Source organism: Patella vulgata, chromosome 7, assembly GCF_932274485.2.
Source record: "Patella vulgata chromosome 7, xgPatVulg1.2, whole genome shotgun sequence".
Lineage (NCBI taxonomy): Eukaryota > Metazoa > Mollusca > Gastropoda > Patellidae > Patella > Patella vulgata.
This window is the reverse complement of record NC_065885.2, coordinates 56002420-56018426: the sequence shown is the minus strand read 5'-3', so window position 1 is coordinate 56018426 and position 16007 is coordinate 56002420. Positions and strand designations below refer to the sequence as shown.

The following is a 16007-nucleotide window of genomic DNA, read 5'->3' as shown; positions in this document are numbered from 1 at the left end:
TACCACGCCTTTCATTCCCCATATATGTGCCTCGCTTGACCCAGTAGTGCTCCCAACAATTAAACCCTCCGAGAATGCACATACCCCCCCCCCCCTCCACACCATAAGTCTAGCCTAGCAATGTTTCCTTACCAACATAAGTGTTCCCTAATATACAAATTGTCTTACCTAATGATCATGTCATAGACACCGGTATAAATAATGGCTATATATATTACTCAATGTTTAAGCCCGAGACGATTAAACAATTTAAAGGGCAATATTGGTGCCAGTCATTATCACATATGTGATGGAACTGGTTAAACACGTTCCAAATATTATTTTATCACATCGATCATTGCTACAATAGAGACGTAATCAATGCTTGAACAATCGGAAGTGACGAACGCAAAAGGAAAACACTAGTTATCCCTCTATATAACTGACTGAAGTGACGATTGATAACAGATACATGGGCGAATTTCTGCTCACTAATAATTCCTTCGAAAACCAAAAGTTGTCATATGAGACTGTAAGAGCATATCTGACAATTTAAAAAAGTAATTGAATGTCATTAGATAAGAGAACACCAGCGGCTGCCAGGCAGGTTACGCTCACATTTTCGAGAGATGGATAGAGAACAAGCTAAAAAGAAAGTGATTTTTCCTACAATCAAGGGCCATAATTCAGAAAATTACAATTCGATATGCGCAAATATCGAAAAGAACCGAAACCTTTGGGTTATAAACTTACATTTCAAGTTTCAACAAAATCGGATAAAAATTGTGACCTCTATAGGGTCCACAACCTTGATATACCATATTTTTTTTACGCTATTTGAGAACGAGGTGCGGTCATTTTGTCTGTCAGTTTTGGGCTGATTCTCACGAAATTCGAACTCAGCCGTCCTTATGGTGTAACGTGTTATATACTAATACGTTTTTTTTAAATCGGATAACAATTATGACCTCTATAGGCTCCACAAGCTAAAAACGCGATTTTTCGTACAATCAGGGGCCATAATTCAGGAAGTTACGGTCCGATATGCGCGAATATCGAAAGGAACTAAGATCTTTGGGTTATAAACTTACATTTCAAGTTTTAAACAAAATCGGATAAAAATTGTGACTTATAGGGTCCATAACCTTGATATACCATATTTTTACGCTACTTGAGAACGAAGGGCGGTCATTTTGTCTGTCAGTTTTGAGCTGATTTTGACGAAATTCGAATTCAGCCGTCCTTAGGGTGTAACGGTGATATAATAATACGTTTTTTTTTTAAATCGGATAAAAATTATGACCTCTATAGGGTCCACAAGCTAAAAACGCGATTTTTCGGACAATCAGGGGCCATAATTCAGGAAGTTACGGTCTGATATGCGCGAATATAGAAAAGAACCAAGATCTTAGGGTTATAAACTTACATTTCAAGTTTCAACAAAATCGGATAAAAACTGTGACCTCTATAGGGTCCACAACCATAATATACCATATTTTTACACTATTTGAGAACGAAGGGCGGCCATTTTGTCTGTCAGTTTTGGGCTGATATTCACGAAATTCGAACTCAGCCGTCCTTAGGGTGTAACGGTGATATAATAATACGTTTTTTTAAATCGGATAAAAATTATGACCTTTATAGGGTCCACAAGCTAAAACGCGATTGTTCGTTCAATCAGGGGCCATAATTCAGGCAGTTACGTTCCGATATGCGCGAATATCGAAAGGAACCGAGATCTTTGGGTTAAAAGTATACATTTCAAGTTTAAATCAAATCGGATAAAAATTGTGACCTCTACAGTGTTCACAATCTAGAAACGTGATTTTTCGTACAATCAGGGGCCATAATCCATGAAGCTACAGTCCGATACATGCCAATATCGAAAGGAACCGAGATATTAGGGTGATAAACCTATATTTCAAGTTTCATTGAAATCGGATACAAATTGTGACCTGTAGACTGTTCACAAACAATTGTGGAAGGACGGACGTCCGGGCGCAAGGATGGACGGACAGGGTCGACGACAATATACGCCCACATTTTCATGTGGGCGTATAACGAGAAATAGAAACAGTCCGTACATTCACGTGTGTTTATTCATTCTATACTTATATAAACATGGTATTGCACGGACTTTTTTTATTTTTCTTTCATGTTCTCTTACCTAGTGACAGTCAATTCTTTTTATGAATTGTCAGATATCCTTTCCCAGTCTCACACAACAACTTTTGATCTTCGAAGGAATTATTAGTGAGCAAAAATTCGCCCATGTACCTGTTATCACCTGTCACTTCAGTCAGTTATATAGAGGGATAACTCGTGTTTTCCTTTTGCGTTCGTCACTCCCGATTGTTGAAACATTGATTACACATCTATCGTAGCAATGATCTCTGTGATAAAATAATATTTGGATCGTCTTTAACCAGTTCTATCACATATGTGATAATGACTGGCACCAATATTGTCCTTTAAAATAAAGACATTATCTCGCACGTGCCATTCAATGTTGCATCTAGTATAAAGGTACGATTGCCAAGTTGCTCGTAAATTATGTGAAGTCACATCTGTGTTTTAAGTATAAATACTAGCCTGTCCAGTGGATATCCTGTCAGCCATAATGACTTGTCTGCCTAAAGGCTATATATATGCACTGGTCTGCCTAATGGCTATATATATGCACTGGTCTGCCTAATGGCTATATATATGCACTGGTCTGCCTAATGGCTATATATATGCACTGGTCTGCCTAATGGCTATATATATGCACTGGTCTGCCTAATGACTGTTTTATATTAACAAATATTAGGCAGACCACCAAAAATGTATATTTTTATTTTTGAGGATTTTTAAAAAAAAAAATTTCAGATATCAATTAGACAGATTTATTTCATCTTCAACAATTTAGTTTGTATTCTCAACAAATGAAATGAAATGAAATGGGGTTTAACGTCCTACTGTTCTGCTCCTATACTGGGCTAATGAAGACAGGCATACGCCATACAGTGTGCTATGAGGGAAATTTTGCCCGGGCAGCGGCACTATCGCCTACTCTTATATCAAATTCCAACTGCCAAGGGATCTTTTACGTGCATTCTAATGTATACATGGGACCTCGATTTTTCGTCTCATCCGAAGGACTAGACAGCTGTCCTTGTCAGGCCCTCCGTTCTGCACCACTGACAAGGGGAAACCACGTCGGAAAATCAGGATGAACTTTCTCGGCCAATGCAGGGATCGACACCCAACCTCCAGGCTAGTGAGCCAGCGTCTTAACCACTTAGCCACGTGATTCCCCACCTAGTTTTGCATTTTTCAAATTAGAATCTGATTAAAATACAAATCTATATTTCGTTTCGTTTTTTATACTTTCGATGGCCTACTCTTGTGAAGACAAGCGCTGATCTATATATAAATCAGTGAAGACAAGTAAAACGAAATTTTGAACTATAAAATACGAAACGAAATAGGATCTGTGTTTTAATCAGATTGTCTCAACAACAATATTATGTACCTATTCTGCTTGTTTATCTCAATATTTTCCCGTCTTCCAGTTTCTATGGTCAATTTGTAATTACCACATCTAATCTCACCAGAGCCACCTTAAAATGTGTTTAATACTGTTAAAAATACTTATCAGTACTCTTATATCGAATTCCAACTGCAAAGGGATCTTTTACGTGCACGCCAATATGTACACGGGACCTCGGTTTTTCGTACCACCCGAACGACTAGACTGCTGTCCTTGTCAGGCCCTCCGTCCTGCATCACTGACAAGGGGAACCACGCCTGAAAATCTGGATGAACTTTCTCTGCCAATGCAGGGATCGAACACCCGACCTCCAGGCTAGCGAGCCAGCGTCTTACCCACTTAGCCACGTGATCCCCCTATTCATTAGGTCGCTTTAGCCTAAATGAATAGAAACCCCTTAAAGACACTGTATATGTAGTAACAATATTAACCAAATAAAATGAAAAAAAAACCCGATTAAGTGGAGACTTCTGTGGTGAGGATCCTTCGCTGGAAGTTAACTCTAAATTAAAATCTGATTTCAATTTCGTTTCGTTCATTCTTTCTGATTTTAACACTACACAGTAGTAAAACAAAACAAACAAATAATTAAAACGAAACGTAATTGACCACCAGGTGACATGTGAGGATATACATTTTTGTGACTAAGTATCATGTATTTTGAGTGTTTTTTTAAATACTCTAATTACCACGGTTAATACTGTTTTTGTCAGACGCATTCTTAAGGATTCAATAACCCTGGGGTAAATATATGCTTTGGAGTTTTACCACGACATTAGTAAATTAATACGAAAGATTAACACACTAGTGAATTATTCAAACGACATCAACCGAATTAGTTAATTATACGAATGGAATTAACAACACTATAGATAATAATACAACAATATTAACCGCACTAGTTAATAATCAAAACGACATTAACCGAACTATATAATATAGTTAATAATTAAAACAATATTAACCGCACTAGTTAATAATCAAAATGATATTAACCGAAATATATAATACATATAAATATAGTTAATAATTAAAACAACATTGACCGAACTAGTTAATACTTAAAGCAACATTAGTTAATTACACACGCGTCATTAACTGCACAGTATTTTAATTCTAGATTTTAGTTTATGGCATTTGATACTGGTTAAATTAAACCCTGATCTATACCACGTCTCTTCATTTTTTATGAGCTTTAATAAAATCTGCGAAGAAGTCCATGATGAAATTACATTTAGGTCGTGCAGGTGCATGCTTATCCCAACATTTGGTTATCATGTTTGCCCATTCTGAAGGGGGTTTGGTCTTCAAAGTCAGCGATGGTCTGAGTCCTCGTTTTATACTCTCCTCAAAGCTTCCCATTATCATCACCTGGATATGGTCAGCTACATCCTGACCGTACCATAATTCCCACAGTATAATACCCAGACTATAAACATCAGCTTTGGTATCGTACGGAGTTTTCGTATCAACTAGAAGAATTTCAGGCGCCATGTACACTGGTGATCCAACCTGATTGGTCACACCAAGACCCACTTTAGCCAATCCTAGATCACTTAACTTCACCACTCGGTCTTCCGTTAGCTGGAATTAAAGGGGTGATAAATAAATGAAATGAAATGGGGTTTAACGTCCTACTGTTCTTCTCCTTACCTGGGCTAATGAAGACGGGCATACGCCATACATTGTGCTATGAGGGAAATTTTGCCCGGGCAGCGGCGCTACGGCCTACTCTTATATCGAATTCCAACTGCCAAGGGATCTTTTACGTGCACGCCAATGTGTACACGGGACCTCGGTTTTTCGTCCCACCCGAACGACTAGACAGGGTGATAAATAAACTGAAATGATGATTAAGTAAAGACAAACGTTACAAAACATTCTTTTTCCTGAACTCGAGACGAAAGCAAGCACATGTAGACGCCATCTCACTGTATAGTCAAATAGTCTGATCCGACTGGGCTAATGAAGCAATGGGAGCCCTAGGGCCTACTCTTGTTTCGAATTCCAACTGTCAGGGGCTCTTTTATGAGCAGGCCAATGTGTACACCTCGTAATTTTGTCCCATCCAAACGAATATACGTTGTCCCTTGCCCCCCCCCCCCCGCCCCCCCCCCCCCGCGCCCTGCACCACTGACAAGGGGGGAGTATATCGGAAAATCCCGATGAACTTTCTCGGCCAACACCGGGATCGAATACGGAACCTCCAGGTTAGCAAGCCAACGTTTTACTCACTGAGCCACCGGGGCTCCGGATACTCAAATAGAACAGCCAGTGACCCACAACTGGGTCAATGTCTGATATCATAGAGTCAAAGGCCGCTCGTACGACTCCTGACGCGACCTTCCAGTACAACCAGTCAGATCATCATGTAGTGTAGGTCATCGAAAGTATAAAAAAAACGAAACGAAATGTAGATCTGTATTTTAACCAGGCTGAAAGTCAGGGTAATCCATGTGACTTATCCACACCGCATAAATTTCGAAATCGTCTTTTCATATTTTTAGCCACACTTACCAAAATGTTTTCTGTTTTCAGATCCCGATGTACAACGCTCTTCTGGTGAAGATATCCCAAACCAGCACATATTTGATAAGCAAGATCCGCCATGTTCAACATGGCTGTCATCATTTGTGCTGGTACACTACCAGCCTTTGCCGGTAGTTTTTCAGCCTCTCTGTTGATAAGCTGTTGTAACGTCATAGTACAATATTCTAGAACCATAACAAATTTTATTTGTTGATCTTTAACGATTCTCGATGATCCGTAATACCGTATGATGTTTCTGTGTTTTAAATCCCTGGAATAGAAAGTGGGAGAAATCGGGTTTAATTAAATTTCGGGCAATCTGACTTTTCGGGAAGACGGGTAAAGTGAAAACAAAAATTAATGTTCTATGGTCAGTAATTTTTCAAATATTACCTTGGGACTAGTTCATACTCAAAACACACCTTTTTAAAGGAGGTAAATCGCTAATATTTGGGACCTAGAAATTGACACAAATGAGCCGCAACGCATATAATAATGTAATATGAATGTATATAAACTGATTTACATTCAAACGTTTCCGTTTTTAATGTAATTTATAATCAGTTATGTTCGGCGAAATACGCCAGAAGTCTCAATCGAATGGTAATCTCTAGCGTCTGGTTATTCCAGTCTACACCGATAGTATTTAATGCGCATGCTCTCCAGATAAGAATATGTGGTCACCGTTTGACATGACTTGTGGATTATGTCTATAGCCTCGTTCTTTGAGTCCCTTGTTACAAATGGCGTTGAAACGCATTATGGTACACGATTCGTGTACCAATGGTAAAATGTTTATTTTGTCTTAAATATTGGATATCAGAAGCCCATCTTTTCCCGGTAAGATCACACCATCAATGTTGATTTAAATTGACAAATAATTCGTGTTTAATGGGTAATACTCACCTAGAAAATTCATGCTCTAACAACACATCACTGACAGTCGATTCCTTTAAAGGATCTTTGCTTACTTTCAATGCCACATAGAAGTCTTCTCCAGGCATTTTCGCCTTGTAGACCTTAGCAAATGTCCCTTCTCCAAGTTCAGTCTTTTCAATATTGAACGAACGGAACGAGAAATCAGTCTTCATCAATTTTCTGGAATGGATAACAAGAAGACTGTTCGTAAATGAAATGGGGTTTAATGTGCCACTGTTCTGCACCAGTCTGTCTTATGAAGATGGCCAGACAGTGTGATATGAGGAAAATATTTCCGGGACTCTTCATCGACCATGACGAAATCTGCAGGTGGCCTTAATATTTAGACCTGACCGATACCGTGACATGCAGAAAAAATTGTACGGTAGACAATGATCTTAGATCAGTTCAAAAGAACTAAACCAAATGGGATTTAACGTCACGTCCACTAGTCACATACTAGGCTTTTTCGGGACTAACATATGGTTCAATTTCATTCCAATAATTCGCTTCTGCGTAGGTGCCTGTAGAAGTGGGAGGAAACCGGAGAACCCGGAGAAAACCCACGAAGCTCGACACGTACAAGCGAGGAGTCGAAAGCACGCCATTTGACTCAATGACAGACCTTGAGATCTAACGCACACGCGTTAAACCACTCGGCCACCCAAGCCCCCCCCCCCCCACCCAACATCAGTTCAAACACGGAGACAATTAAAAATGAAATGAAATGAAATGGGGTTTATCGTCCTACTGTTCTGCTCCTATACTGAGCTAATGAAGACGGGCACACACCATACAGTGTGCCAGAGGGAAATTTTGCCTGGGCAGCGGCACTATCGCCTATCGAATTCCAACTGCCAAGGTATCTTTTACGTGCATTCCAATGTATACACGGGACCTCGGTTTTTCGTCTCATCCGAAGGCCTAGACAGCTGTCCTTGTCAGGCCCTCCGTCCTGCAACACTGACAAATGGGAACCACGCTGGAAAATCTGGAGCCAGCGTCTTACCCACTTAGCCACGTGATCCCCAGGCAATTAAAAAGACTGGTTTGTAAAACTGTAAAAATAAAGGAATTCCACACTTACCGACAATAAAACATATCTAATCGTGATCGTAGATCAGAACAATTTGTGATCAGTTCTGGATACAGTTCAAATATTTTACTTTCGCTTTCCTGAACTTCTAGCGTTAAGGTTTTGATCAATTCGCGATCTGATTCTAGAAACTTTGGAATCAGCCCACTTATCTGAAACAGTTGTTTATATAGTTACAATGCGAGAAAATGAAACATAACATTATAAAAAACAGAAAACACTTGTACGAGAGTCTTGTATTACATCGAACAAATGGTATCTTTATCGAAAATTTATATTTAAGTGTCGTTGCAATTCGTTTGTTTTACTTAAAGACTCGATGCGTCATTTAGCGCTATATGAATCCATTGCAAACTACAACATTGTGAAAGTTCTAATAGGATTAATATCAACCCGTTCATTATTTACAAAGTTATGGATAAAAATGTTCTACATAAGCTCTTAACACAGAACACAGTTTATTTTCAATTTAATGTATTATACTTTGCTTGTTTAAAAACATGTTATGTTTTTCAACTCTACGTCTACTTGTTGTAAAATTTAGCCCACTGCCCTCAGCCCTTGATTATTAAGCCAAATAAACAATTGTTAACTTTAGGGTACCAAGGAAAGGGATACATGATGCACTTCCCCCAAGATATACATTAGGGTGTTTCACTTTTCACTTTTTTTGGAATTTCTAAGGTTTCTACCCGTCACCGAAGTCCACTCGGGGTCAAACTTACACCGTAATATTTTCAGAATTTTCTTGCCAAAAATGGCAATTTCCAGGTTCAGTCATAGTTCTGCCAGATTAATAGTGTGGTGAATATACTCCATCGAAACTTCACCTTCAGTCATTACCTTCCGCCATTTTCAACCAAAGGTAGATCAGTGTCATTCTGAACATCATTTTGGCCCTGATAATGAATTTTATGAGTGCAAAATTTATTATCAGGGCCAAAATGATGTTCAGAATGACATAGTCTTTGAAAAATGCTTTTCCATGTCACGAAAATAGAAACACCCTAATATACATGTATGTGAATACTAATGATAATTTATTTTAACAAATAAAGGTAAAATAACTAATTTAATCCTTTCCGTCATCTGCAATGGAACGAAATTTCAATCAGAAATCCTAACAAAATGCTTTAGTAAGATTGAAGGTTTTGTTTCCTTTCGAAGGATAAAAATTGTATCCATCTGTTTAGTATCCATTAAATTTTGAGTTATGTGGAGGCATCGTAATCTTTTCATTGTTTTACTCCGACACCGAGCCCACTCCCATCCATACTCCTCGCAGTGTTTCGTTTTATTAGACCTAATCCCACTCAAACACTGCTGTAATAAAAGCAAATTTCTGTTCCAAATTATGACTGGTCAATAATCCGATTAACAACCAATACCTAACTGCGTAACAATATCATTCGCGTTTAAACAGAGCTCCATATATGTTTACATAAAGTTACATCATGACTCACGAAATTTATTACGCCCAATTAACAAGTGCATAGCAGAATATTGCAAAAAAACTAATTGCGTGACAAACCAGGCTACCAAAACGACTACAATGTAAACAATACTGCTTGGAGACGAACATTACTTTCGCCGTTTTTAATACCTTAAATCACTGTCCAAAGTTTTAGAGAAGAACCCAGATTAAAGGGACAATAACACTCTTGCTGGCTTGAAAGCTCCAGAAAATAAATAATATCTCTATCTAACTACTAGATGTTTAAGTGTCCTACCTGTTGTGTAAATTATCCATTACATCCTATTTTACTTGTCCAGAGGGTTCGAAAATATTTTTAAATCGAAGTTTCATTTGAAAAGGTTTACGTTAGATGTTTCAAACCATTATGTTGAATTTTTCAAATTTTTTAAATAAGGTGTGTTAAGATGAAATTTGTATCATCAATTAATTGAAATATTCTAAAATAGTACAATTTGTTGACCAGAATAAAGATTGGGACATATTATTCAGTTACAACAAGAGTGGTATTGAACCTTTAAACGAAGGGCTGTCATGTTGCTGTACTTAGGAGAATCTGGTTAAAACACAGATCCTATTTCGTTTCGTTTTTATAGTTCAAAATTTCGTTTTACTTGTCTTTACTACACTTGGATCTAGAAGAGTTGTTATTTAACTCGTGTTCTGAATGGTGTCAGGGATAAGCCAATGAAACGGTCTGTCACGGCGAGCTTTAGGCGTGTTTTGCACGGAACTGTGGGTAATCCACTAGTAACATCAATGCTGATTGGTTAATCAAATGTCTGACATCATAGGGCCATAAGTCGGTCTTTTGACCCCTGACGTGACCTATCTCTATAACTTGTCAGATCTTCATGTAAGTGAAGGCCATCGAAAGTATAAAAAAAACGAAACGAAATATAGATCTGTATTTTAATCAGATTGTACTTAGGAGTGCTTTAATTGAACGGGAAGGATAGACACACCCTCTCAAAAGCTCCCATCCCGAAATTCTAATTAGTACATCACTAAATTAACATAGACCTACCTCGTCTATTTCTTTAAAGAACCTAGTAAAGTATTTTTTCAGAGATTCGGTAAGTGTTGATTTATTGAGTTCATGTAGAAAATGTAGAGTGGCTTGTCTCATTATTTCACCCGGTTTACTACTAGTACTATAGTCTTTAAATAATTTCTTCACCTGTAATTATACATTCATTTAATCAGGAAAACTACACAACAATTATACATTTTGTCAATGCAGTGGCATACATGTATGGGTGGGGATAGCGGATTGAAAGGGGTGTGGGTGGACATTGGGTCGTCCACCATAATCAACTAACTTTATGTCGTGGTATTGATTCCACGCCGCCTATCTCCGTATTTATGGACTTTGCATTCGGTACTATAGTTTATTACATGGATAGTTGATAATTAGGCGAAATCTACGTTCTGGACTAACACTTGTAATTGCCTCCCCTGAATTCATGACGAATATATCTTTCTCCAGCCCCCACCCTCCCCCGCATTTCTCTGTAATTTTTGTATACTTTATCTTCTATAACCGAAGAAGAGTGTGTCGATTTACATTTTCTTCCATGTTTTAGTGAATACTCATAATTTTGATTGCTGAAGGGTTAGGAGGTAAAGAAGCATGGATTTGGGAGAGCGAGAGAGAGAGAGAGAGAGAGAGAGAGAGAGAGAGAGATGGGGTTTAACGTCCACTCGACACAAACTAGGTCATTTCGGGACTATCATACGGTTCAATTTTAGTTCAATAATTCGCTTGCGCGTAGGGGTCTTTAGCAGTGGGAGGAAACCGAAGGACCCAGAGAAAACCCATGAGGTTGGAGAGGCGACCATACTCCTTGTCGCGTACATCCGGGGAATTGAAACCACACCAGTTGACTCAATGACAGACCTTATGATACAGCGCGCATGTGCTAAGCATCCCCCCCCTGTACAGACAGACAAACAGACGACAGTCACAAATATTAGTATAGACAGATGTCGAGTAATGTCATGGATCTAACATTTAAGTCAATGTGGTGGGGTTTAGTGATCTTGTTGTGAGACCCTCTTGCTGAAATTGATTGTCTCCCCTTTCAAATGGAAGCCATACCTGTGCGTCTTTAATATTCAATGAAGTTGCTTCACCGACGGCAATTCCGAGACTTGAAACCCCATAGTCTCTTTCTTTCTTTTGTGTTTTCCACACAGCTTTAACATTAGATCTAGATTTCATTGATTGGTGATATTCCGACATAGCTCTAGTTTCAGCACCCAGAAACGTTCCTTTAAATAAAACATAATTTAGTCAGGTACGTTGATATTTAATGAGCACACTGAAAAACCCGATTTGACACTTACTTGAGATTCAATGGGTTAGGTCACATGTAAAATTAAGGCGCGTTCAGAAATTAGATACATATTGTCTCGAGAATAGTGACTGCACCTGTCCATGTCATTATGACTTTCATTTCTCACATGATTAACATGCAACCTTAGCCAACTTCCTCATTCTTAAAGATGCAGTATGCAAGATTTAGATAAAGAGTAAGTCGTTCTTGTTATTGAAAATTTCATACAAATTGCTTTATTCTGAGCGACGGTACCTTTAACTTAACAAATCATCGTCTAAAATCCAAAGAAATGAACAACTTTACACTTTACCCAAATCAATGAGGTCTAGCCATTTTAATATTTTTGTATGAGATATCAAAACATACAGAAGAACGAGAAAAAGAAAACAAACCTTCTATCTCTTTAATTTGATCCTCGAACAGTTCGAATTCATTTTTAAACTTATCGAGTACACTTCTTTTAATCTGTCCCACAATATCGCGTCTAGCACACCAGTCATCTATTAATTGAGAGATTCTACTACTAATGACATTAGAAGCATTTCTTGTCACGGATTTCCAGTCCTTCTCTGGCTGTGGACAAGTTGACGGTCCCCACATTGATAGTTCGGGACTACATTGATCTAAAATTTAAATCATAAATTGTCTTTTATGCTAGGTTCCCATGGTAGTGTGATGAGTTACGATAGAATTATCCCTATTGAGTCCACGATCTGGGCCCTGTTTCTCGAAATCTCAACTAAAGATAAAATCCAAATTTTAGTAGATACTTCAATTTTGATTGGCTAAGCACTAAAATCAATCTAATATTATCCAATCAAATTACTAAAATTTGGATTTTATCTTACTTAAAATTTCGTGAAACAGGCCCCTGGTACGTGCAGATACGTTCGGATATGTTTCGATACGATCAGCACGACTGCTACGACTGACCTCAATGTATGATAAGACCTAATAGGATCATCACGATTACTCCACGATTAAAACCACGATTTTAATCGTAGCACGAATCGGATAGTGGGAACCTAGCATAAGGATTATACCAATGTCGAGCTCATTCAGAGATGATATATGCCAGTGCTTAGAAATAGTTGAAATTTGTCAACCGATTGTGACATCCTCAATGTCAACGTTTCAAGATCTTTCTTTTGTAAATATTAATGGACAACGTCATTGTTCACCGATTTTCCATATATAATTAAACTGGTTAATATAGTTATGACTTTCTATGATTGTTATGATTCGTAACAAAGATTTGGAGAACCCGGAAGTTGCGCAAATACAGACATTGTTGCCTACTGAAGTTGTGATTGGTAACAATCACACAAACGATTTTCAACTCGTGAAAACGAACAGTTCTCATATGAGACCGTGGGAATCAAAGCCTTTCGGCCACCTAACCCCTGGAGGCTACTTAATTACAGTTAAAGGACAATATTGGTGTCAGTCATTATCACATATGTGATAGAACTAGTTAAACATGTTCCAAATAAAATTTTAACACTGAGATCATTGCTACGATAGATGCGTTGTGGAGATTCAAGAAAGAGAACGCAAATGTAAAACACGAGTTATCCTTCTATATAACTGACTGAGGTAACGAGTGATAACAAATACACGGACGAATTTCTGCTCACTAATAATTCCTTCGAAGACCAATGGTTGTTATGTGAGGATGTGAGAGGATATCTGAAAATTCAAAAAAGTAATTGAATGTCACTAGATATGGGAAAACGAGAAAAATAGAAATAGTCCCTAAATTGGCCCATGTATCTATTATCACTCGTCAATTTAGTCAGTTATATAGAAGGATAACCCGCGTTTTCCTTTTGCGTTCGTCACGTCTCTTTCTTGAAATCTTCATGACGCACCTATTGCAGCAATGATCTTTGTGTTAAAATTATATTTGGAACGTGTTTAACTAGTTCTATCACATATGTGATAATATCTGACACCAATATTGTCCTTTAACGCGACACGAACTAGACTCAGTAATTATATATGTAGTTCTAAATATAGTTCACTTTGAGAGAGCACAGGCGATGCATAACGTAGACACAGATTAGCCCCTACATAGGAAATTAGATACACATTGTCCCGATAGTAGTACATAACATACTGACTGCACCTGTCAAGGGCATTATAACTTTTATTACTTAAAAGATGTCGCAACATTCACATTCTTAAAGATACATTATGTAAGAATTGGATAAAAAGCAGGTCGTTCTTAATTGCTATAATAGTTCCAAATAAAAAATGCAAAATTAATATATTGAAAATTTCATTCATATTACTTTATTCTGAGCGACGTTATCACATTTTGAAGTTTTGACTTAGATTCTTTATTATCACATCTCCATTTTAAAATTAAATCATTAAATGGCGATCGTGTTTTAATCTCCTTACATCTGCACCATTCGATGTTCTAGCGACTTGATTATAGACTTGTCATGTGAATAAATGTCTAAATAATAATTCATGTATCATTTAAAGCCAAAATAAAGACCGGTAATAGACAGATTCAGCTCTTACATAATGTAACTTTAAAGTAGATTTACTATGTAGGTGGTGGGCCAATCATTCATGCTAACCAACGTAGATCAAATATCAAGGAAAAATGTGCCTTGTAATTCAAATCGTTTTGAACGATACCGAGCGGAGAGATTAAAATATTATCTCGGGGACTATGTCCCTCAGCGAATAGTTATCCTTAAAAATGTTCTTTGTACTTCAGGTCGGATTTGTAGGGCGTATACATATGGAAGACCAAACAGCTCTTTATTCAGTGTTCTTATTCCTTATTTCTTAATCCATAGTCCTTAATTCTTATTTCTTTGTTTAGAAAATAAAAAATTAGCCTACATTTACATTTCATCAGTGAAATACAACGAAAAACAAAACTGCAACAACAAATTTCTAAATACAAATCTCCAAATACAAGTCTTGCAAAACATTTCTCCAAAAACATACAAATGTTAATTTTAGTATACAGATGTCGAAATACGACAACAAATGAAGAAATAAAAATTAAGGACTATGAATTAGGGACTAAGAATTAAGAACACTGAATAAAAAGCTGTTTGGTCTTCCATATATACAGTGATTTATTTTATAGGTGGGTGGGGGGGGCAGTCATTAAAGGACGAGAGCATGATGATCGATGCCGAGCGGAGAGGGTAAAACATTATCGGGGACATTGTCCGCCGGCCAATCAAATATCATTGAAAAATGTCCCTTGTCCTTCAGACCAGTTTTGTATGCCGCTTTCGATTATAGAAGGGAGTAGTTCGGACGCCCCCCCCCCCCCCGTCACACCTAGTTTTGCAAAATGAAATGAAATGAAAAGAAATGGGGTTTAACGTCCTACTGTTCTGCTCCGAACTGGGCTAATGAAGAAGGGCATACGCCATACAGTGTGCTATGAGGTAAATTTTGCCCGGACAGCGGCACTACAGCCTACTCTTATATCGAATTCCAACTGTCAAGGGATCTTTTACGTGTTCGCCAATGTGTACACGGGACCTCGGTTTTTCGTCCCATCCGAACGACTGGACAACTGTCCTTGTCAGGCCCTCCGTCCTGCATCACTGACAAGGGGGAACCACACCGGAAAATCTGGATGAACTTTCTCGGCCAATGCAGGGATCAAACACCGACCTCCAGGCTAGTAGGCCAGCGTCTTACCCACTTAGCCACGTGATTCCCCACCTAGTTTTGCATTTTTCAAATTAGGGTGATAAAAACGTTAAGAATGCTCGTTAAGAAGTAGTTATATATACCAAGAACCCGCAGAACTTCATTAGCGACACTTTGTATGGAGTTCTTCATATCAGTTTTCATAATGGTGATTCGATCTTCTGCACGTCTCGCAAGAGCTGCCATTTGTGCTTTAATGTCACTTAATTCATTTTCTTTATCATTTATACTCTTTGCATCAATAACTCTTGACACTTTCAATGTGTATAGAGTTCTTTTGATAACTGAAGCCAGCCATCTAAAAAAAATAAAGAACAAAACGATCAGAATTCAATAAAAAGAAATGGGGTTTAACGTCCTATTTTTCTGCACCAACCGGGATAATAACGATGGGAATACGCTATGTAATGTGTGCGATGAGGGACATTTTGCCCCGGCAGC

At 38.0% G+C, this 16007-nt stretch overlaps 1 protein-coding gene across 2 annotated transcripts in view; it reads right to left on the bottom strand.

Moving 5' to 3' along the window:
* Positions 1–2850: 2850 nt before the first annotated feature.
* Positions 2851–16007, bottom strand: part of LOC126826797 (uncharacterized) — a 52485-nt gene continuing 39328 nt past the window's right edge. For both annotated transcript variants that reach the window (XM_050555879.1, XM_050555880.1), the window contains exons 8-15: positions 15650–15864; positions 12263–12493; positions 11630–11802; positions 10556–10708; positions 8046–8206; positions 6947–7138; positions 6029–6311; positions 2851–5095 (exon numbers count right to left, since the gene is read on the bottom strand). In XM_050555879.1, coding sequence (XP_050411836.1) covers positions 4691–5095; positions 6029–6311; positions 6947–7138; positions 8046–8206; positions 10556–10708; positions 11630–11802; positions 12263–12493; positions 15650–15864 — 1813 coding nt within the window. In that variant the 3' untranslated portion in view covers positions 2851–4690. The remainder of the gene's footprint in view (positions 5096–6028; positions 6312–6946; positions 7139–8045; positions 8207–10555; positions 10709–11629; positions 11803–12262; positions 12494–15649; positions 15865–16007) is intronic.